Source organism: Trypanosoma conorhini (assembly GCF_003719485.1).
Source record: "Trypanosoma conorhini strain 025E chromosome Unknown Tco_14.4_contig_00353, whole genome shotgun sequence".
NCBI lineage: Eukaryota > Euglenozoa > Kinetoplastea > Trypanosomatida > Trypanosomatidae > Trypanosoma > Trypanosoma conorhini.
Window position 1 is genome coordinate 1 of NW_021704444.1, and position 19,221 is coordinate 19,221.

Sequence of the window (19,221 nt, forward strand, 5' to 3'; positions counted from 1 at the left end):
ATTCCCCCGCCTTTGGGGCATCAACACTGTTGGAGCCAGCCCGTGGCAACGCCACCCGCACCTGCGGGGGAAAACAAAAGGAGAGAGAAAGAGAAAGAGGGTGGAAGAGAAGAACAGGAGCGTGAAGTTGAAATGCAGCAATGAGCGGCAAAGTAACCAACCCACCACTACTCAGGCCATTTTCATCTTCACTCCCTTTTGTTTTTTTTGTTTGACCGCGTTTATTTTTATTTTACAGTTAGTTACGTGCGTTCAATTTCTGCTTTCTCAGACGCCTTGGGCCTCGCGCGTCGTTGGGGCGCCTACCGCCCCCTCCCAGCCTTCTTCCTCCTCCTCTTCTCGCAATCTATTCCTTTTGCCTCCCAACCCCACCCCCTCGCGGGGCGTCGTGTCGGTGGCCGGTGCGGCACACAGATGTCGTTGCGGGGAACGCCTCGACTGCACATGTCGCCGCCCTCCATTTGTGTGTGTGTGTGTGTGTGTGTTGTGTTTGTCGCGTTGCCCTTCGCTCCTCCACGTCGAAGCCTTCGGGCTCACAGGTAGTCCGTCAGGAAGAAGAGGCAGGCGTACTCAATGAGGAAGCAGCCGCCAGCGTCTGTCAGGAGCAGTTTTATGAACCTGTCGCGGAACTCCTTCGACGGAAAGGAGACAATCTCAAACATGGTGTTGCCCTCGGGATCCGCCTCGGACGCAAAGTAAATAACGACCAAAGATAGAAAGATCAGTGCGTAGAAGAGGGGTTTGTTCCTTCGCATGTTCTGCATAAACGGCTCTCCGCGGTAGTTGACCGCAAATGTTACACCACCAATGAGCGTGGTTAGTAAAAACATCGCCGAATTCAACAGGGTTGGCTTAAACTCCCCCTCATAGCCGCTCTGCCTCATATTTGCCACCTCCGTGCTATCCACCTCCTCCACAAGTTTCACGGTTTGCATCATGCTATACAGATGCAAGCCAAACTGCATAAAAATAGTGCAGATCATGTACGGATGAAATACGCGGGTAATCGGCCGTTGTGGGCACAACGTGTGCATTGGCTGACTGCGTGACATGCACAGGAAGCAGACGGACAAGATGACACCGGATAGGATCATCTGCTTTTCACCCAGCTTGACGCCATCCGTATGTAAAACGGACATGGAATAAGCCGAAGTTAGGCAGTTCAGGGCGAGAATCTTGTACATTTGCAACGTCGTTACGAGTGTACTTCGACCAAGACGCACAATGTCACAAACCGACATGAGCGCCTTCGAGCGACAGGTGAATGGAGCCGCTATGGAGGCGTCACCAAGCTTAATTTGTGGAGGTCCGCCCAAGTCTAGTTCATCCTCGTTAAAGAGCGACTGCAGGAGAAAGTCCGAGGAAGCGCCGCCTGGTGGGGGCGGCATGGCGGCCTTATCGGCAATTTTTTTCTGCTTCATTTCCTCTATCCGCTTATTCCACTTCTCAATTTGCATGATCTCCGCCTTGCGACGAGCCTCTGTCATCTTCCACCGCAACTGTACCATAAGCGGGGCACTTTCGCTCGGTTTCGGGGGCAACACCGTAAATTTAAATCCCGGTGGCAGCTTCAGCTCCGGCGCCACGTCCGGCTCATTGTGCGACTGGGGTGAGTTGTCAACGCTCTTGCCGTCGACCTTCGGCGCTGCCACGGCAGCGGCGTTCAGCACGGCAACGCCGGCTTGAGCCTGCTTCAGCGCCCCGACGTCGTTCGTGCCATCCCCTGCCATGAGAACGACGCGACCCTTCTTTTTGAGGTCCGTCACGATGTCTTCCTTCTGCGACGGGGCACAGCGCGCCCAGACGGCGATGTGCTCGTTGCATGCCGCAATGAGTGTCGTCAAGCAACGAGGTGAGATATTTTCCGCATTCACGCACAGATCCCACTCGTCCTCCGTGGGAGTCGAGTGCTTGCGCGTGTGCACAAACGTTTTGCCGAGAATGGCGCTCTGGTCAAGTGTGATCAACTCCCCTGTCGAGGCATCGCACCATTCTACGGACCCGCCACCGCACTCCGCCCCGCGTGCAACGAGCTGTCGGCGGGACCGCAAAATTCCCACATCTTGTCCAACTGAGATGGCCGTGCGCACACTGTCACCCGTGATAATAACGCAACGGTGGCTTCCGTTTTGCAACATTAAAATCGTGTCCTTCGCATCCTTCTTCAACGGGCACTCGTACACGGCAAAACCGGCAAACACAAGCTCCTTTTCACAGTCTTCGCGTTGCAGTTTGTGAATGGCGGTCTTCGATCGCTCCTCCTCGTGCAGAGGACGAGCGGCGAGCGCGATGACGCGGTAGCCGCGCGACGCATGGGCGTCCGCCACCTGGTGGTACTCGGGTGGGACGCTCTTGCACAAGTGGGCAATCGCCTCCGGCGAGCCCTTCGCCACCACATACTTCCCCTCCGGGCTGCTGACGACGCAAGACATGCGACGCAGATTCGCCGAAAACGGAAAGCGGGAGAGTATCTTGTACCGCTTGTTGGCGTCGCCGTCCTGCTTCCTGGCCCTAGTGGGTTTGCCGCCGGCGCCGCCATTCTTCGCCTCGGCCCCCGCCGCGTCACCGTCCTTCGGCGCTGGTGGGTCGTACACGACGGTGTCGTCCAGGTTTACCCTGTAGCCAAGCGCCCCGAGGGCGGCCTTCTCCATGGCGTCTCCGGCCACCGTGTCGGTGTCCTCCAGCTGCAGCAGCGAGTGGCAGGTCACCAGCACCAACTCGGCCATTTTTGGCACCTTCTTGAGTTGGTTCAGCAACCCCCTCCCGTCTGCCATGTCCACGCCGCCGAAGAGCATCTCGTCGGTGGTGAGGGTGCCCGTCTTATCAAAGCAGCAGGTGTCCACTTTGCCCGCAAACGGAATACGGAAGGGCTCGGTGCAGAACACTTGCAGCTTGACAAGCGAGAGCAGCGACGTGTTAACGGCGAGGGACAACTCCATCGGCAACTCTGGGGGAACAACCGCCGTGATAATTTGAACGCAGGACAAAAACAGCTTCCACCGGCTGCGATTTGGATCCTCCAGTCCGCGCTTAAGCAGGTAGCCAGCAGCCGCAAGGGCAAACACCACAAGAACTCCAATAAAAGCAAAGGATTCTCCACTGTTCTCGCTCACGCGGCCCTGGCTGTGAAGGATGGTGCGCAGCAATTTTCCCTGCTTTGTTTCAAAACCAGTCTTAAGCACAACAGCAAGGGCCCTGCCACGCTCCGTCTCGCTCTTACCATGTGGACCATTGCTTAGAAGCAACTCTGTGCCCGAAAAAAGGAGGTGGCGGCTGTGCTTCTTCATATCTAGATGAATTTCAATCCGATCTGGCGCCTCCTTGAGCTGTGGCGTTGACTCACCCGTCAAGGTTGCCTCGTTCACGATGCATGTGCCGCGCACAATTATGGAATCCACTGGGCAAGGAGCATTGCTCTCCACCACCATGAGATCCATCGGCAACAGCTCGTTTGTCTTGACAACTTCCTCCTTCCCCTGCCTCAGCACCGTTACTTCGCGTACAGGCACCTCCGCCATGTCGCGTAGCGTTTTCATGTTTCGGATGCGCTGCATCACGACGGTGCACTCCATGCCCACCATCATCACCCCGGTAAAGAGGGAGTAGTACCAGTACTCATCCAGGCACCACAGCAGCACACAAAACATTTGAAATACAAAGAACGGAGCCAAGGCATGATCGACAAGGAGAGTCTGAAAATCCGGAATCACCACCTCCATATTGTTGGCACCAAAACTGTCAAGTTGCTTTGCACACATGGCGGGGCCGGTCAGCCCTTGCCAATCCAGGTAGCGTGGTATAAGATCCTTTACCGGAAAGTTTGGTTTGACAAACAGTCCCGTCGTGGCGTCAAGCTTCCATTTCCGCTCCTGAAACACAAAGTGGGTCGGGCAGTCATCGGTGAACTGAATCAGTGGTACAATCTCCGACTCCCCCTTGTGCTCCCGCGTGCAAACAAGCACGTGCGTGGCCGACGAAATGTGTTTCCGAGACACACTCCTGAAGAGAATGACTGCGCGAAAGCGCACCGACCAGATAGTAAAGAGGGACAGGAAGCCATGCAGAAAAAGCACCACAGGGGTGCAAATAGCGTGGAAGAAGTCAATGTAAGTTGAGTGCACGAGGTAAGTCATGCGATCCCACACCAGTTCAGGGTCCATGTAGAGCGCAATGGACACCGCGTAGAGCACCACAAACGGCCACACCGTCAGCCACGTCGACCAATGGCGCCGCTGCAGCAGACGCAGCTCACGAATGACATTGTTCTTCGTGATCATGGCGGAGCTCCCAAGCAAGACGTCGAAGTGCGGAGAGTCAAAGAAGAGCCGCCCGGGCAAGAAGTGCAAAACAAAGAACTAATAGGTGCCAGAACACGCCAAAAAAACAACGAGACAGGCCCCTTCGCTACTTCTTGCTGGCTGCTATTCCCCTGTGTATTCGGCCCCGGGCTTTGTTTGATGGTCCGTTTGTGTGTGTGTGTGTGTGTGGCCGTTTCCCTCCTCCTTCCCCCCACCTCTCTCCGCGTGGTGCAGGCTCCTCCAAGCTTCCCAGCCGTTCTTCCTATTCCTCTTCCTCGCCCTCTGTGGCTGAGATTCGTCAGATGTGTGTTTGTTCGCTGCCCTTTGCTTGCGCCTACGACCTCGGAAGCGGACGGGTTGCTGGCGAACACACACAGCAAACGCGGAGGCAGATATATATATATATAACAGTCGGGAAGACAGAAAAGAAGCGGGCGGCACAATAAAATTGATGACGAGAGAAGGCAGACAGAGACGCCGACACACATTCACAGAGCCAGAGAGTGAGGGCTGTGCAACCGCCGGCGGACAAAAAAAAAAAAAAACTGAGCCTCCGACACGATTGCTGTGGCGGGTGTTCGTGCCCGGAAGGAGTCGCCACACCATAGTCGCCGTTCAGACACACACACACACACACAAGAAGAAACGGAAACATATTGTCTTGTTGCGGCGGGACAATTTTGCAAACTTCAGTCAAACATGTGCATACACGCTCCAAATACCTCCGCGTTGCTCGTGTGTGTGTGGGGGGGGGGCACGATACATCTTGAGTAGGAGGGGGGGGGAGGGGGGAACAATGGCGCCAATGATGATCAGAATAATAACAGCCGCAAGGCACCAAAATAAAAATAACAAGTAACAACAAAAAAAAAAAAAGGTTCGCAAGAAAGTGGGGATGATGGGCATTTCTTCACACCCACATGTGTTATCTACAGCGAAGGAGCCGAACGGCCTCCTCACTTCCTGAGGACGCCGCCATCTCAAGCCACGCGCGTGATTTGGCCTTAAGGTCTGCAACGGTGTGTTTGTCGCACGTGTCAGGTTTGGCCTCGCCCGCCATTGCCGCCGCCTTCCACAGGAGCTTTCCCAGATTCAGCTGGGCCATCGTGTGGCCAAGGTCCGCGGCCCCTTTGTACCACTCGGCAGCCTCGCCCCAGTCTGAGGGCAGCTTGTCGCCGCCAGCAGTCTCCACGCCATCCTCGTACATCGCCCCGAGCTCAAACATTGCGGGGGCGTAGCCGGCATCGGCGGACCGCTCCACCCACGTGAGCGCCGCCTCCAAGTCCTTCGGCACCCCGACCCCATCGCGCAGGGAGAGGCCGACAAGAAGCATTGCCCCCGCGTGGCCGTCAGCCACCGCGTCGTCTAAAAGAGAAAGCGCCTCCGCAGTATCGCTTTCGTTGGCCCTTCGCTTCAGCAAAAGCTCTGCAAGCGCCGTGTACAGGAGTGATCGTCCCTTTTCATGACTGCTGGGTGCATAATGGCGTCGACAGAACTCACGCAAGATATCTATGGTGGCCTCATCCGTAGTGGACTCGCACGCCTTCACCAGCGCCGCCACGTGTGGGTAGACCGCATTTGAGGCCTCTGTCATGCGTCGTCTTGTGACGGCGACGGCCTTGCGTTCCTGGCGCCGCCGCCGCAGCTCCGCTAGCACTTGCATCAAATCATTGGGCCCAACGGCGGATGCCACTTCCTCCTCTACCTGCAGCAGGTACTGCAGTCGCTCCTCCAACTCACTACGGCGCGACGGCACTGCCACAGCGATGGCGCGGGCAATGGGGGGCTCCTTTGGCCGACGAACACCGCGGCGCGATGGCGGGGCCGACGGTTTCTCCACGCTAAACTTTGGAGTGCTTTGCGCCGCTGCCGCACGCTGCCTCATGGAGGCGGTTGGCTGAGCCATTCGCTGCCAACGCGCGAGCCAAGTTTCACCCAGCGATGGCGCGCCCGCTCCCCGCCAACTGCGGCTCTCTCCGGCAGCAAAGAAGAAGAGGGAGAAGACGCGTGCAGAGGCAAAAAAAAAAATCCAGAAGTGAACGCGCCTCCTCGCACACCGCGAAGAAGGGTGGCGGCGGCGCCGCAAAGCCAGAAAAGCAACAACAACATAGGGCAAAGCGCAGCGAACCCCTTTCACACGGCCAATATTCAAAGCTGCAGCAGCATATCTTTGCGCTTCCCTCGCGTTTGCACAGCCACCGTAAATATTCTGAGCCGCACCACTCATACCGCCACTCACGCACGCAGCGACTCACGAACTGCAGCCTCTCGCCCCCTCTCTGACTCCTCCTCCCGACCCGCCCCTCCCTCTTAACCCGGAATCGGATTACGAGAGAGGCACACATCCCCCAAGGAAGAAAACAAAAACGCGCCACTCTATCATCGTGCAGAGTTCATCATGCGGCGCAAAATACTCCACAAGAGGCAGAACGCCACTACGAGCAACAGCAGGAAGCACAAATAGACTCTGTAGGAACTTGCGACGATCCCAGCATAGAGGCAGAGAAGAGTGAGGAGCAGTGGCGCGTACGTGAGCAAGACGCGTTGTCTACATGTGAAAACCTCATGGGGCAATGAGATGAAAAGGGTCGAGGGGATGGGGCGAGGCGAGGCATAGGCGGAGGGAAGGATGAAGCGGTTGGTACTAAGAACATTGAGTGCCCGCACCATCATGGCGTAGGCCAAGACGATGAGGCTTAAAAAGACCAGCAAAGAGAGAGCGGACCAGAAACCGCTTTTTCGCGCCTCGGGCGAGGCGTCCGCGGAAAGTGTCACCGATGCTAAAAGCAGGGCCACGAGCGCCGCCGCCGCGTAGCACACCGAGACGCGGTACAGTCTGCGGATCTCGCTATTCTGGTCCAGCTGCCGTTGGTTTAGCATGGTGAAGAAGTCCATCGGCACGCACTACAGCCACGGCCGTGCTCACCCCACCCCCACCCGCCGCAAATGAGAGGCAGGCTGGCAAAAGAGCCACAAACGCAAGTCGCCCAAAGAACGGAAGAAAAAAAGAGGCCGGGAGGGAGAGGATATATATATATATATATATCCCACCCAAAAGTCCTCGTTGTGGTTTCCAAATATAAACGTTTCCCACGTCTCAGGAACGCGTCGGGCCCGTCGCTGTCGCTGCTGCTGGGGGGGAGGGGGGTGATGGAAAACCGCCTCACTCGGTTGCGGGGTGAGCCAGGTAAACAGCCTCGCACAGCAAAATTTCTAATCGCTACCGGTGTGGAGTCTACAAGCGGCCGCGTGGTTTGCGGAGGCCCACAAGCAGGCACGCCACCGCGAGGAAGTGAAGCCTCTAGCGTGGGGCGGCAAAGAAACGGGAAGAGGAGGAACAGGTTTCACCGCGAGGGAGAGAGAGAAAGGGAGGGAGAACAGAAAGGGGTGTCGCTGAGGGGGAGGCGGCAGCTTCACTTCGGAGGCGCTCTCGTTGTGTTGGGGATCCGAAAGTAAACGCAAACAAACAAAAGGCGTGGGATGCGCAGAACGAAACAGAAAGAGGGAGATCAAAAAGAAGAAAACAGACACACGTGTAAACATGCAAACGGGAAAAGAAGATAAAAACCAATGAGACGCCAGTCATACACACATCGTCCCAGACGCTCACATGTGCAGAGGCCGCAAAGAGTCACTTGAGGTACGTGGCCTCTTTTTTGATGCTGTCGTTTGCGAAGATGAAGACCTCCGCATCGCTCTCTTTCTTATCCAACGCCATTGCGCTGCTTCTTTTGCCGGCGCATTGGCGTGACCGCAATGACGCCTCGTCGCTGCTGTGCAGAAAGTCACTCACGATGGCCCGGCCACAGGTCTCGACGGGCATGCCAGCAAAAAACCACTTCGCAATCTTCTCATTGAGGCGTGTCTTTGGGCCGCGGTCCAGCAGCCCGGGGCGGTACAGGCTCAGGCGCGGAAACCGCAGCGCCTCCACGGCGGCATCGGCGCGGCCCTTTACTTTGCTGTAAAGTAGCCAAGAATTCTTATTGGCAAACTGCGCACTCACCTGCGCATAGGTGACGAGGGTTGGGCCACTATATTCACGCAACGCCTCAGCGAAGGCAACAACGTAGTCGTAATCGCACCGCTCGAAGGCTGCACCGCTCCCCGCATCGCGGCGTGTGGTGCCAAGGCACATCGCAGCGTACTTGTGCCCGCCAAAGAGCTCCTTGTAGTGCGCCGCCTCGGCATCCCCACTGGAGTCCAGACGTGTCGAGGCGTTTGCCGTGCCGCCTGCCTGTCGCGGCTTTCGATTCTGCCAGAAGCGCAGGAACTCTTCCCAGTCGATCGTCACAGGCAGCAGCCGCGCCAGCTGCTCCTTCGTTACCGTGTCCGGGCTGCTTGCCTCCGAGGCGCCCGTGGCGACGGTGAGGCCAAACAGAGCGGCGGGGTCAGAGAGAGACGACGACCGCGTCAGGGCAACGACGCGCGCAATCTCGCCATGCTTGAGCGCCTCTCGCACAACACATCGACCAATGGCGCCTGTGGCCCCAGCCACAATCAGCGACATGCGTCCTCTTTTGTTGCTCTTGACGCCTTCTTTGGTCTTTTTTTTGTTTTGCCTTGTAGTTTCTCTTTTCTTCTTACTTTGGCTTATTAGCCCCTCGAATCTCACAGACTGCTGAGAAGAGGATGGACTGCAAAGCCCAAAGGAGAAAGAAAGCGAGGGGGGGGGGAGAGACGGGGAGCGGGGAAAGAGGGTACGAGTGAAGTTGCCGGTAAAGGGGCGGCGGAACAAAAAAAAAAGAACGCAAAACACGAACAACTTTCCACCGGTGGTAGCACAAGACAAACTTTCTCTCTCTCTCTCTCTGTCTCCCTCGTACACACTCTCTCTCTCACACACACACACACTGCACTAACAACAGCAAGGACGAGAAAGAGGGCCGACCGCCAAGTGTGCGTAGGCTTTGGTGGCCCTTATGTGAAGATGCAGAATAATTAATAAAAAAAAGCGCAAGGGTAAGTGTCCACGGCTACTTTGGGTACAAAGTCTCCGTGAGAGCGGCCTGGAGCTGCCAGTCACGCTGCTGTCTTCGCGGGGAGTGCAGCAGCGCCACACTGCTCCACCGACCCTGTTCTACAAGAATGGTTGGAAAGAACTGCTTTTTCCCACCCTCCGCAACCTCAAACGTCTTAAGCCGCCCAATCACCCGCACCACAGAGCCCTCCTCCAGTCTGCTCTTTAGGGCCTCCGTGTACGCCTCATCACCCAAGCAGCGGACGGTGTAGTGCTCCTTCACGAGCTGCGTGCCCCTGCCCCTGCCCCTGGTGGCGGCGCAGGCGTCGCGGTGCTTTTGGTGGCCGCCCCATCACCCCCCTTCTGGAGCTCAAGCAGCGAACACGTTAGCGTGAAGTGAAAGACACTCGATCCGTCCAGAAATCCCATATGCACGTCATGCAAGGCGCCAATCAGCGTCACGCGGTTCAGCGGTCGTGGGACCAGAGACCGCAACGTTGAGGTAAGCATTGCCGCAACTCCCCTAAGACGACCACGCCGGCCTCTTCCTCTCAGGCAAGCCAAAAAGCCAAAGGGAAAGAGCCACAGAGCCGTGCGCTGAAGCCACAGCAGGAAGCACGGGGGGAAAGTGCCAGATGCATCCGCCAGAGGCGCCACCTGAACAAAAAAAAAAGACAACTGCTGCTGCGCCCGGAAACGTAGCCTAAATACTCAGCGCTTCTCACTGCGCAACACAAGCCGCATGCAGCATTAGAACTGCAGGCAGACAATGACGCCGCCACTCGGCAGGCAAGCGAAAGACGCAAAAAAAAAATGCAACAACAACAACAAAAAAAAAGGAGAAAGAAACAAAAATGAACGATAAAAATGGCTCTACTCGAGGTAGCCGCTGATCACCATGCGCTTCCACCCCTGAAACGCCTCACGCTCTGCACTACGACATGCGTGATCGCACGACGCTGAGGGACTCGCACTCGCCCCGCGTCTGCCGTCCGTGTCGTTCATCATGATGCTGGAGATGCCAGGAGGCGTCAGCGCCGCCCCCCGCGCCCTCCCGCTCGCGCCTGGATAGAGCTGTTCAGAGTGGGGTTCCTGCTCTGGTTGCGTGCCGGCGGGGAGCTGACCAAAGCGGGTCTCAATGGTCATCTTCAGGCTCTCGTTTTCCTTCTGTATCCGCGCATTCGTCCGCGCGATCATGTCCACCTCCACCTGAAGCTCCTGGAAGCGCAACTGACTCTCGTGGACTTTTTTCCAATCGATTTTCAGAGCGCGCAACTTTCCCCGAAGTTCGTCGTTCTCCCCGCGCAGCCTCTCGTTCTCCGCCGCCTGCTGGTCGTTCGACCACAGCAGCTGCTCCAGCTCGGCGATGCGCTCCTTCTGCCGGTTCGAAGTGTCGTCACTATCCTCTGGGCTCTTTGCGACCACTCGAAGCAGTTCTGTTCTGAGTTGTGCAATCTCCTGCGTCAGTGTCTCCCGCTCCCTCTCGTACTTGTGGAGCAGCGTCTGTTTCTCCAGGTGGAGCGCCTCGAGGTGCTCCCGCTGCTTCGCTGCCTGCTCCGCCTGCAGGCAGCGCTGCTCCGCCATAAACGCGACGATGTCCGCATGGAGCTGCTGAATGGCAGCCGCAATGATGCGGGGGAAAGCCTGGGCACGCGCAACTAGTTCATCCAGCGGGTGCTGCGGCTCCGCAACGCCCTCGCGCAGGAAGAATTCGTCCGCCGGCACCTCCTCCACACACCCTTTACGTACGGCCTGTCCCAAGCGCTCCATGTGCGTCAGCAGCTGCTGCAGCCGCTCAGTCAGAAGCTGGACGCACGTTTCTGCACTCTCAAGCTCCTCAGCGCGGAGGCGGCGGGACTCCGCCTCGTCCACGAGCGCATCATACTCTTTTTGCCTCTTCTCGTTCAGCTCCACGATATTCTGCTCAGAGCGAGCGCGTTGCCCCTCGCAGGCCTCTAGCAGGCACTCCTTCTTCTGCAGACCTTCAAGCTGCGACTGCGAGTCCGCTAACTGCCGCTGCACTGTGTCGATCTTTTCCTGCAACTCCTCCTTCGCGGTCTCAAGGAGCTGACAGCGCTGCGTGCGCTCGTCAAGGACTCTTTTTAGCCGTATCGCCTCGTCTGCCACGCGACGACACTCATTCACGCCTCGTTGCAGCCAGTCCCGCATTTCATCCCGCTCACGTGTTAGTTGGCTGAGCTCCTCCCTCTTCGCACTTATTTCCTCCAGCGATTCGGTGGTCATTTGCTTCTGACTCATGCGCAGGGCGTGAAGCTCCTCCTCGAGTTGCCTCCGTCTCGCTTGCTCCTGCGCCAGCCGCCCAAGCAGCTGTTCCATAGAAGGCCGGAGGCCCGTCTCATCGTCGCCGCCGTGCGGCGCGGCTGCCGTCCCATCAAACGAACTGGCCGATGAATCGGGCGAAGCGGTGGTCAGCTGCAGCTTGAGGGTGTCCAGCTCACGGCAAATGGCGGCGATCTCATCCTCGGCAGTCGCGGCGTGCGCCATGCACCGTCGTCTTCTTGCGTGTTTGTTTTCCTTTGTTTTTTTTCCTCCTCCTCCCTTTCCTCCTTGTCTGCCTCCGCCAACGCACCTCCTCGCCTCCTTCTTCTTCCGGAGCACGAACGCAAGTGCGGCCCGTAGTAGCAGCGGCAGCGGTGTTGGTGTGTATGTATTGCTCCTCCCCGCCTTTGGGCGCGCGGAACTTCCTGCATCGTCAAAAGCAAACAAGACGTCGAAGAAGTCACATACCCGCCTCGCCCCTCGCCAAGGGACACACGCAGAGAGACCGGGGAGACGCACACACACAAAGAGAGAGAGAGGCATGCAACCGCAGGCACGGCAGCAGCGGCAGCGGAGGGTAAAGGAAGTGGGCGATGTCTGAATGTGTGGCGCAGTACACTAACGCCGCATGTGCGTGTTGCGCGGAGCCAATTAATTTTCCCCCAGGCCCTCTTTGAGCCCCCCCCCCCCAAACACACACGCACGCACATGTGCGCAGCATACAAAAAACAAACATATACATCTTTCTTTTCATTTCAAACTATTTTTTCCCCAACTCCTTCCTTTGCGGTTGAGGCATCCAAAGAAACAAATAAATAGCCGTGACAATAATATTCCTACGCCAGTCGTTTGATAATGTGGAGGCCGCTGTCTGTCTGCACGGCCCCACTAACCTCGCCGACCCTCAACGAACGAACGGCGTCCTCGAAGGGCTTCATCATCTCGCCGGGGCCGAAGTAGCCCAAGTCACCGCCGCTGCTGTAGCTGCCGCAGTCACTGCGCTGGCGTGCCGCATCCTCAAATGTCAGCTGGCCATCGGATATCTTCTTTGCCCACTGCTGCAGCTCGGCAAGCGCCGCGTCGTACGAGACGTCCGCGGTGCTCTTCCCAGTCCTGCGGGAAACAGGGTTGCGGCTCCCACTGAACTTGACGAGCAGGTGGGCCGCCCGCAGCTTGCCGGCGTCCGCCATCGCTGCTCCCCGCAACTGAGACACGTGTGTGATGTGTTGCTTTGCTCTTGCTGCAGCCCCCCGGGGCAATCGTTGGAGCTGCCGCTTCTAGTCACGCAGAAAAAAAAACACACGCACGCACAAATGGGCGGGAAAAAGCAGGAACCCCAAGAGAGAGAGAGAAGAAAGAAAAAAGAGGGAAATGACAATAACGGCTGTGGTGAAGAGGGAGGCGTGGGAGACGCGGCGTCACACGCTGTGGAGTGGGCAACGAGCAGAAGAAGAAACAAAAAAACAAAAACAAAAAAAAATGCGGCCCAACCCCGGTTGATGCGAGGGACAAGAACCACTACTTGCTGTCTACCTCCACGCAGCCACCCCTGCTTCTTCCTTATCGTGTCTCTCACTCACTCACGCACTCACTCTCTACGCCACAACTTATGCCCGGCCTGCTGGACGCAGGTACATCATAGAACACACGCGCAAACCAACCGCAAGCGCACGCGCCGCCAGCTCGACCGACTCCGTGCAAACCAGCACTGCTTGGTGAGGGCTATACTGCTCGACGAGGTAGCATGCAAACTCCAGCAAACGAACCTGCTGCTGCTGAGGGCGCGGAGTCCCCGCACATGCGTCCTCCCATTCGCCGGCTGCCGAAGCATTGGGAGAGAAATTTTCTTCCCACCCCGGCAGCGAAGGCGGCAGCGGTCTCGACTCTCCGTCACGTTGTTCGTCCAGCACAAAGTCACTTTTGGCGTCCTCCATGATACACAGCGTGCCTGCTGCCAACTCTGCCGCCTCGTGGACGCCGCTAGCTCCAGGCGAGCTCGAGCGTCGACTGTTGAAGCTGAGGCAGACTGTCGGCGTCACACGCACCTCAACCTCATCAACAGAGGCTGCGCGCAGCAGTTCCTCCTTCACCAAACGCGGCACCCGCATCATGTTTTGGTTATTGACGAACACCTTCTCGTACAGTGCCGCGGAATCGGGAGAGCTCCCCAGGGCAAGTAAGGAGGACGCGTCCATGACAAGTAGTGCTCCATGCACAGCCGCGGCCAGTTCAACTGTGCACAAAACACGCTGTCGCAGTGAGGACCATAACAGGTACGATGGTGTGATGCGCCTCCGAATTTCTTCCACAGCATCTGCCACAGTCCTCTTATTATTAGTGGTAAAAAGGTTATTTCCATGCGGCTGGCCATCCTCTTCGTCTTCGGCACCTTCGATGAGGCTGTATCCCCAGGGGTAGCGGACACGGGCGTGCAACGTTTCCTGCTCCACCCTTTCCGCCTCTTCCGCCGCCTCTGCCAGTGCCTTGTAGTAGGCCAAAGCCTTGGCGTTGGGGTTCACTCGGTGGGCGTCAAAGTTCTCAACGATAAGACCCTTCATGTCCGTGCAGCGGGAAAGCGCCACGTACGCCTGTCCCTCCTCGAAGATACCCTTAAAGTCAACATTAACGCGTGCAAGGGACATTCCCTGCGACTTGTGTATCGTAATCGCATACGCAAGTTGCAGAGGAATTTGTGCACTGTAGCTCACCTCCCTGTCGCCCTGAAGCACAGTCCAGCGGTGAGGCTCCACTACCACGAGACGCCCGCAGGCGCCGTCCTTGCCGCCGTTACCTTGGCCCGTTTCAAACCGCACCACGGGCAGAAATGTGTGCGGCGCCATATTCCGGAGATCGCCAAGTGCTGTTTTGTTCGCAAAATCACGCATCTTTTTGGCGTCGATGAAATTCTCAACGGTGCCGACGCTGCCATTCACAAGTCCCACAGAGACGTCAAGGTTTTTAAGCAGCATCACGCGGCAACCAACCCGCACGGAAACCACAGCTGGGAGGTCTGCCGGGTATTTTCCTTCGCCCCGGTGAAACCCCTGGTAGGAAAAAATTTCGGTCGTTAGTTCGCCAAATCGTTCAGCGTTCACGCTCTCCACCTCCGCGCGGCGGGCGCGAAGAATACTGAAGCCGTCGTGGCGCTCTTCTCGTGTGCGGCCACGGCTATCCACCACGTCGCCGGCAGTCAACAGCCGCGTCGGCCTCCCCAGCGTGCCAGCGTCAGCACCCTCCGTCGCCATCGCCTGCGCCTGCACAAACCGCACGGTAGTCGTAGAGGAGAGGGATGCCAGCAACGCGAGGGAGGGCGCCGTGAGCACCCCACGGCGAAGTTCGTTTAACATGCCAAAGAACGTCTCGTCAGTTTGACGAAACCGCTGCGATAGAATGCAAACGCGCGGGTTTACCCGACACCACGCCTCGGACTCAAAACAAAACCGTGACTCCTGCCCCCGCTGCCTCACCACGGGCGGAAGCTGCAGAAAATCACCGGCCAAAACGAGTTGAATCCCACCAAACGGCGAAGCACAGCCGCGAATCTTTCTTGCCACGTACTCAAGGACGTCAAAGAACCACGCGTCCATCATGGACACCTCGTCCACCACCAGCACCTTACAGAAACGCCAGTTTCGCTTTGCCTTTGTTTTGCTACGCACCGTGTGACACACTTCCTCAGCAACGTGCGTCTGCGCGTCCACAATGCCGCAACCAGCAAAGCTGTGAAGCGTAGATCCCCCGAGGTTGAGTGCCGCGATTCCAGTGGTGGCGGTCACAAAGGTCGAAGCACGCGGTAATGCCTCAATAATGGCTCGGAGCAAATGCGACTTGCCCGTACCCGCACCTCCAGTAAGAAACACCGATCGGCCATACTTTACAACGAGATCAAAGACGCGCTGCTGCTCCGTGGACAAGCTCATCGACGGTGGTGAAGGCCCACTCGGTGTTGGGGAAACAAGCGCAGATGTCTCGGAGTTGAGTAGCGATTCCAGCTTCGCCGAATGTGACGCCGATGTGGGCGTTTTAGACGACGGCAGATTGCCCGCTCCATCGCTTTCGCTGTTGTCGTCCAACACTATCACCTCGCGCTCGACAGGCGCGTTAGAAGGCGACACCGCTTCCACGGAGGCGTGGGCCGCATCACCCTCCTCTGTTTTTTCTATTACCACCGATCGCTCTTCCGTCCCCGCTGCGCTGCTCCCAGACCCCACCCGCAGCGGAGTCGAGGGACTATCGTGAGCGCCGCCGTCTCCCTCGTTCAGCTCCCCCCGTGCCCGCTTCACCGCCCCTCCCTCACACCCAAAGCGCACGTGTGCGGGGGGTGCAAGATGTGCCGTTGCACCGCCCGCAGCCTCCTCTTCTCCCCCGAAGGGGGGCTCCGCCTTTGCAACGCCGGCATGCGCCACACTGCTGGGCGGGCCCGTCCAACGCTGCATGGTACGCAGATCTTTGTACGCCTTAAGCGCCCCCGCCCACATCGCCCTGAGCGCCACTAAGCCGTACTTTATACATGTGTGTGTGTGTGATTGTGGGTAATTTTGAATGAGCGCAAAAAGGAAAACAAAGCGGAGGTCAAGCACCCAGAAAAATTAGGATGAGGCAAAAAAAAAAAACCTCCGCTCCAGTCATCGCCGCATGGCGACAAAATTTCTCTCTGTTTCTCGTCATCGCTGTTGCCTCTTTCTTTCCCCCCCCCCCCTTTTCCGGCCGTTGTTTTCCTTTTGCGTGTGTGCGTTTATGCCCCCCTCACGTGTGTGGACGCTCGTGTGGGGCGCAAAGCAAAGCTGCCGCCGCAAACTTAACAAGCGGAGGGAGGAGCGCAGTGGATCCTGCCAGCGTCCTCCACGGGTCAAAACGCGAGGGAAAAGAGGCGGCAACAAAACCGCACCGTCATCAGCGGCAGAAAAAAGGAGCAAGAGCAGCAGCAGCAGCGGCGGTGGCGGCGGGGCACCTCTGCCGATGACTAGACGGCTGCCACCGCTCGACTCTTGATGGCCTCCCTGCGCGAGAGAACAAACGGCGTCAGGCCGTCCTTCTCCATCGCATGCACAACATCTTCAACGTTAAAGCAGCTGCGGGCCCACTCGTTTGCGAAGTAGCCCACTGACCCGCTGCTGTCCATCCGCAACAGCTCCGAGCGGAACTTGCCGGTAAAGGCAACGAGGAAACGCACCAGCGCGCTGCTGTCGCCCTCGGCAAAAAGGACATCGAGAACGCGAGCTGCAGTGCAGAAGGGAAAGTGGGCGCAGAATAGACCCTGCAGCCAGCCGCTTGCAAACACTGAGACATCGATTCGATTCACTGCAAAGTGGGCATGGAGGTCTGGGAATCGCTGCATCACAATCTCGTCGTACAACTGCAGGTCGTACTGCAAGGCGTACTGCTCGTGGTAGCCGGGCGGCAAAAAACTAACAAAAAGAGCTGTAACTACCCAAAATGCCTCCCGCGCCGGCAGGTTCAAGAGAACCGTTGCCACAATATAACTAAATGCCTGATGATACGACGGTAGCACGCAGGCCAGCTCTAGTGCAAACAGCACATTGCGCAACTCCTCCGCGCCGCCTCCCTTTTTCGCAAAAAAAGGGTGTCGGGGGGCGGTTCGCACGACGTCCTGCAAGATATCCTGCAACGGTTGTCCACCCACACGGTCGAAGCGCCCAAAAAGTTCATCGTACAAATGCGGCGATGCACGCTGCAGATTTGAGCCTCCCGACCACTCAAGCCATAGTGCGGGGCGAAGACACTGCGGCAGGCCGTAGCGGTAGACGCAGCGCAGCACGGCTGGCGTGACAGAAGGGTGACGAGTGTGGGAAGGGACGCCGCACCCGACTCCCTCCTCCTCGCCCGCGTCCTCTTCATCGGCGTTTGCCTCGTAGCAGCACGACACATCAAGAAACCGATGCAAACGATAGCAACTGAGATGCTGACGGTCTTGATTCTCCCGCTGCTCCTTCACAGAGGCACCAAAGAAGCCGTAGAAGGAGGTGCTAAGCCACACTATGCGTGGATCGGCCCGAAAATAGGACGAACGGCTCAAGGCATCCAACAGAGCAGAATCAACGCCCGTATCAGCTGTGAGCTGCACCCGCGTGCGAACCCAGCGCCGTCGCCGTACGTAGCTCACTGCGTTAGGCACGGCGCTGCAGAAGCGCGTCGAGATGCTAAAATCCGCTGCGTAAAACCAGCCGTCGCGCTCACTTCCGTTCGGTGCCACCTCCCACTCGGACGACCACACCCATCCAATGGGGGTGAGAAAGCTGTCGCGGCAAAGCACCGTGTCCCCCTTCTTGTTCGACCACGTGCTGCGGTCCATTGGCAGGCGATGAAACCCCCACCCCTTCATTGGGTGGTACCGCTGGTTCTCCCAGCACTCGACCGTCACACGGAGCGGATCCGTCATGCGACTACGCTCAGGGCGAAAAATTTAAGAGGAGAAAAAAAAACAAACACGCACGCAGGGGAGGATGACAATACGTTGTTGCTGATGCCCTTCGTAAGGCCCTACGTAATGCCAAGGTAGAGGTTTAATGTCCGTGGTGAGATTGTGCGACAGAGTTCGGCATCTGCGCACAGGCCAATAGTACACAGGAGGACAAGTGCGTTGGGAGGAAGTAGGGGGGCGGGCGGCGGAGAAGAAAACAATGGGACAAAAGGGGAGCCGTGAAGAACACGTGTGAATCCATAATACGCACCTGCCCAACGATCGTATTCGCTCGACACAGGCAACCACACCCCAACGCATTGCCAGCGCGCACACACTCAACTCCGCCCAGGCGACGGCGCGCAGACTCCTTCTTCCACTCTGCTTCGTTGCAGTCCAGCCTAGCCACGCCCAGCCCACGTTACAATGCAACGCCGGCCTTGGCAAATGTGTGGTTGCTGACACGCTAGCGACCGAGGATGTGGGTCGCCTTACTGGTGCAAGGCCCTAACGCGTTTATTCGGCAGCGTCGAAATCCGCCCAACACTGGGCGCAAACAACACTAATATCAGGCTCAAGACATTCTATTCGCTGCAGAGGTAGAAGAAGAAGGAAAAGGGAAAAAGTAGAGACAAGGACGTAAGGCGGGGGGGGGAAAAAAAAAATTCTCACGAAGGGCGCAGAATGGGAGGAGCAGGCACAGCGCCCATGCTTCAAGAAGGCGACCAGGAAGGGAGGGATGAAAATAATTACAAACAATAGTTACAGGAGAATATTTTCCCTTTTCGGTAGCATCCCGCTTTATTTCTACTTCCTTTGCTTTTTGTATTCCCTTATCGGCGTTTGTCTAATGGACGCACACTTTCCTTTCCCTCGCTGACTCATTCTCCCGTTCCTCCTCCTCCACGCACTTTGCTACTGCCGCCGCGGGTGTCGTTCTCGGTGGCGGCAGAAGGGCGAGTAGCGCGGGAAACGTGCAAGACGTATGCGAGTAGGGGGGGGGGCACGCAACGGCCGTGTGCGTAGACGTGCCTGCGCAGGCAGAAATCAGGGATGGGCAAGAAAGGGGGATAGAATTACATTATATATAATTATACATTGCCGTCTTTGTCAGAAAAACAAAGAAAAACAAAAACAAAACAAAAAAAAACAAAGTAGTGGCGGCATAAACGCGCGGGCATGTATACAATTACATTACTTTACTTCACGACCACACATTCCTTGCCGCTGGCCATCTTCGGCTTCCGTTTGGGGCTCTTCATTTG

The 19,221-nt window shown here is 57.3% G+C and overlaps 8 protein-coding genes and 1 pseudogene across 8 annotated transcripts, besides 15 other annotated features; all 9 read right to left on the reverse strand.

Annotated features, from left to right (window-relative positions):
- The first annotated feature begins 462 nt into the window (after nucleotides 1-462).
- Nucleotides 463-494: a microsatellite.
- A 39-nt stretch (nucleotides 495-533) lies between these two features.
- On the reverse strand, nucleotides 534-4,277 carry Tco025E_05769 (putative cation transporting ATPase; the record flags this gene model as incomplete). Its single annotated transcript, XM_029372661.1, has 1 exon — nucleotides 534-4,277. One exon carries the CDS (start codon nucleotides 4,275-4,277, stop codon nucleotides 534-536), a length of 3,744 nt encoding a protein of 1,247 aa, XP_029227197.1.
- A 187-nt stretch (nucleotides 4,278-4,464) lies between these two features.
- Nucleotides 4,465-4,487: a microsatellite.
- A 427-nt stretch (nucleotides 4,488-4,914) lies between these two features.
- Nucleotides 4,915-4,936: a microsatellite.
- Nucleotides 4,937-5,137: 201 nt separating this feature from the next.
- Nucleotides 5,138-5,174: a sequence feature (A-rich).
- Nucleotides 5,175-5,223: 49 nt separating this feature from the next.
- Tco025E_05770 (Sel1 domain-containing protein) lies at nucleotides 5,224-6,525 on the reverse strand (the record flags this gene model as incomplete). Its single annotated transcript, XM_029372662.1, has 1 exon — nucleotides 5,224-6,525. One exon carries the CDS (start codon nucleotides 6,523-6,525, stop codon nucleotides 5,224-5,226), a length of 1,302 nt encoding a protein of 433 aa, XP_029227198.1.
- A 152-nt stretch (nucleotides 6,526-6,677) lies between these two features.
- Tco025E_05771 (uncharacterized protein) lies at nucleotides 6,678-7,193 on the reverse strand (the record flags this gene model as incomplete). The annotated part of the gene is made up of 1 exon (XM_029372663.1): nucleotides 6,678-7,193. The coding sequence occupies one exon, from the start codon at nucleotides 7,191-7,193 to the stop codon at nucleotides 6,678-6,680; it is 516 nt and encodes a 171-aa protein (XP_029227199.1).
- A 131-nt stretch (nucleotides 7,194-7,324) lies between these two features.
- Nucleotides 7,325-7,344: a microsatellite.
- A 305-nt stretch (nucleotides 7,345-7,649) lies between these two features.
- Nucleotides 7,650-7,683: a sequence feature (GA-rich).
- A 246-nt stretch (nucleotides 7,684-7,929) lies between these two features.
- Nucleotides 7,930-8,805, reverse strand: Tco025E_05772 (uncharacterized protein; the record flags this gene model as incomplete). The annotated part of the gene is made up of 1 exon (XM_029372664.1): nucleotides 7,930-8,805. The coding sequence occupies one exon, from the start codon at nucleotides 8,803-8,805 to the stop codon at nucleotides 7,930-7,932; it is 876 nt and encodes a 291-aa protein (XP_029227200.1).
- A 283-nt stretch (nucleotides 8,806-9,088) lies between these two features.
- Nucleotides 9,089-9,135: a microsatellite.
- Nucleotides 9,120-9,149: a microsatellite.
- A 124-nt stretch (nucleotides 9,150-9,273) lies between these two features.
- Tco025E_05773 (hypothetical protein) lies at nucleotides 9,274-9,765 on the reverse strand (annotated as a pseudogene).
- A 294-nt stretch (nucleotides 9,766-10,059) lies between these two features.
- Nucleotides 10,060-10,123: a sequence feature (A-rich).
- Nucleotides 10,124-10,128: 5 nt separating this feature from the next.
- On the reverse strand, nucleotides 10,129-11,760 carry Tco025E_05774 (uncharacterized protein; the record flags this gene model as incomplete). Its single annotated transcript, XM_029372665.1, has 1 exon — nucleotides 10,129-11,760. The coding sequence occupies one exon, from the start codon at nucleotides 11,758-11,760 to the stop codon at nucleotides 10,129-10,131; it is 1,632 nt and encodes a 543-aa protein (XP_029227201.1).
- A 42-nt stretch (nucleotides 11,761-11,802) lies between these two features.
- Nucleotides 11,803-11,864: a microsatellite.
- A 507-nt stretch (nucleotides 11,865-12,371) lies between these two features.
- Tco025E_05775 (peptidylprolyl isomerase) lies at nucleotides 12,372-12,725 on the reverse strand (the record flags this gene model as incomplete). The annotated part of the gene is made up of 1 exon (XM_029372666.1): nucleotides 12,372-12,725. The coding sequence occupies one exon, from the start codon at nucleotides 12,723-12,725 to the stop codon at nucleotides 12,372-12,374; it is 354 nt and encodes a 117-aa protein (XP_029227202.1).
- Nucleotides 12,726-12,982: 257 nt separating this feature from the next.
- Nucleotides 12,983-13,015: a sequence feature (A-rich).
- An 88-nt stretch (nucleotides 13,016-13,103) lies between these two features.
- Nucleotides 13,104-13,132: a microsatellite.
- Nucleotides 13,133-13,142: 10 nt separating this feature from the next.
- Nucleotides 13,143-16,013, reverse strand: Tco025E_05776 (PIF1 helicase-like protein; the record flags this gene model as incomplete). Its single annotated transcript, XM_029372667.1, has 1 exon — nucleotides 13,143-16,013. The coding sequence occupies one exon, from the start codon at nucleotides 16,011-16,013 to the stop codon at nucleotides 13,143-13,145; it is 2,871 nt and encodes a 956-aa protein (XP_029227203.1).
- A 413-nt stretch (nucleotides 16,014-16,426) lies between these two features.
- Nucleotides 16,427-16,470: a microsatellite.
- Nucleotides 16,471-16,498: 28 nt separating this feature from the next.
- On the reverse strand, nucleotides 16,499-17,935 carry Tco025E_05777 (rabGTPase-activating protein; the record flags this gene model as incomplete). The annotated part of the gene is made up of 1 exon (XM_029372668.1): nucleotides 16,499-17,935. One exon carries the CDS (start codon nucleotides 17,933-17,935, stop codon nucleotides 16,499-16,501), a length of 1,437 nt encoding a protein of 478 aa, XP_029227204.1.
- A 413-nt stretch (nucleotides 17,936-18,348) lies between these two features.
- Nucleotides 18,349-18,375: a microsatellite.
- Nucleotides 18,376-19,070: 695 nt separating this feature from the next.
- Nucleotides 19,071-19,110: a sequence feature (A-rich).
- Nucleotides 19,111-19,221: the final 111 nt, after the last annotated feature.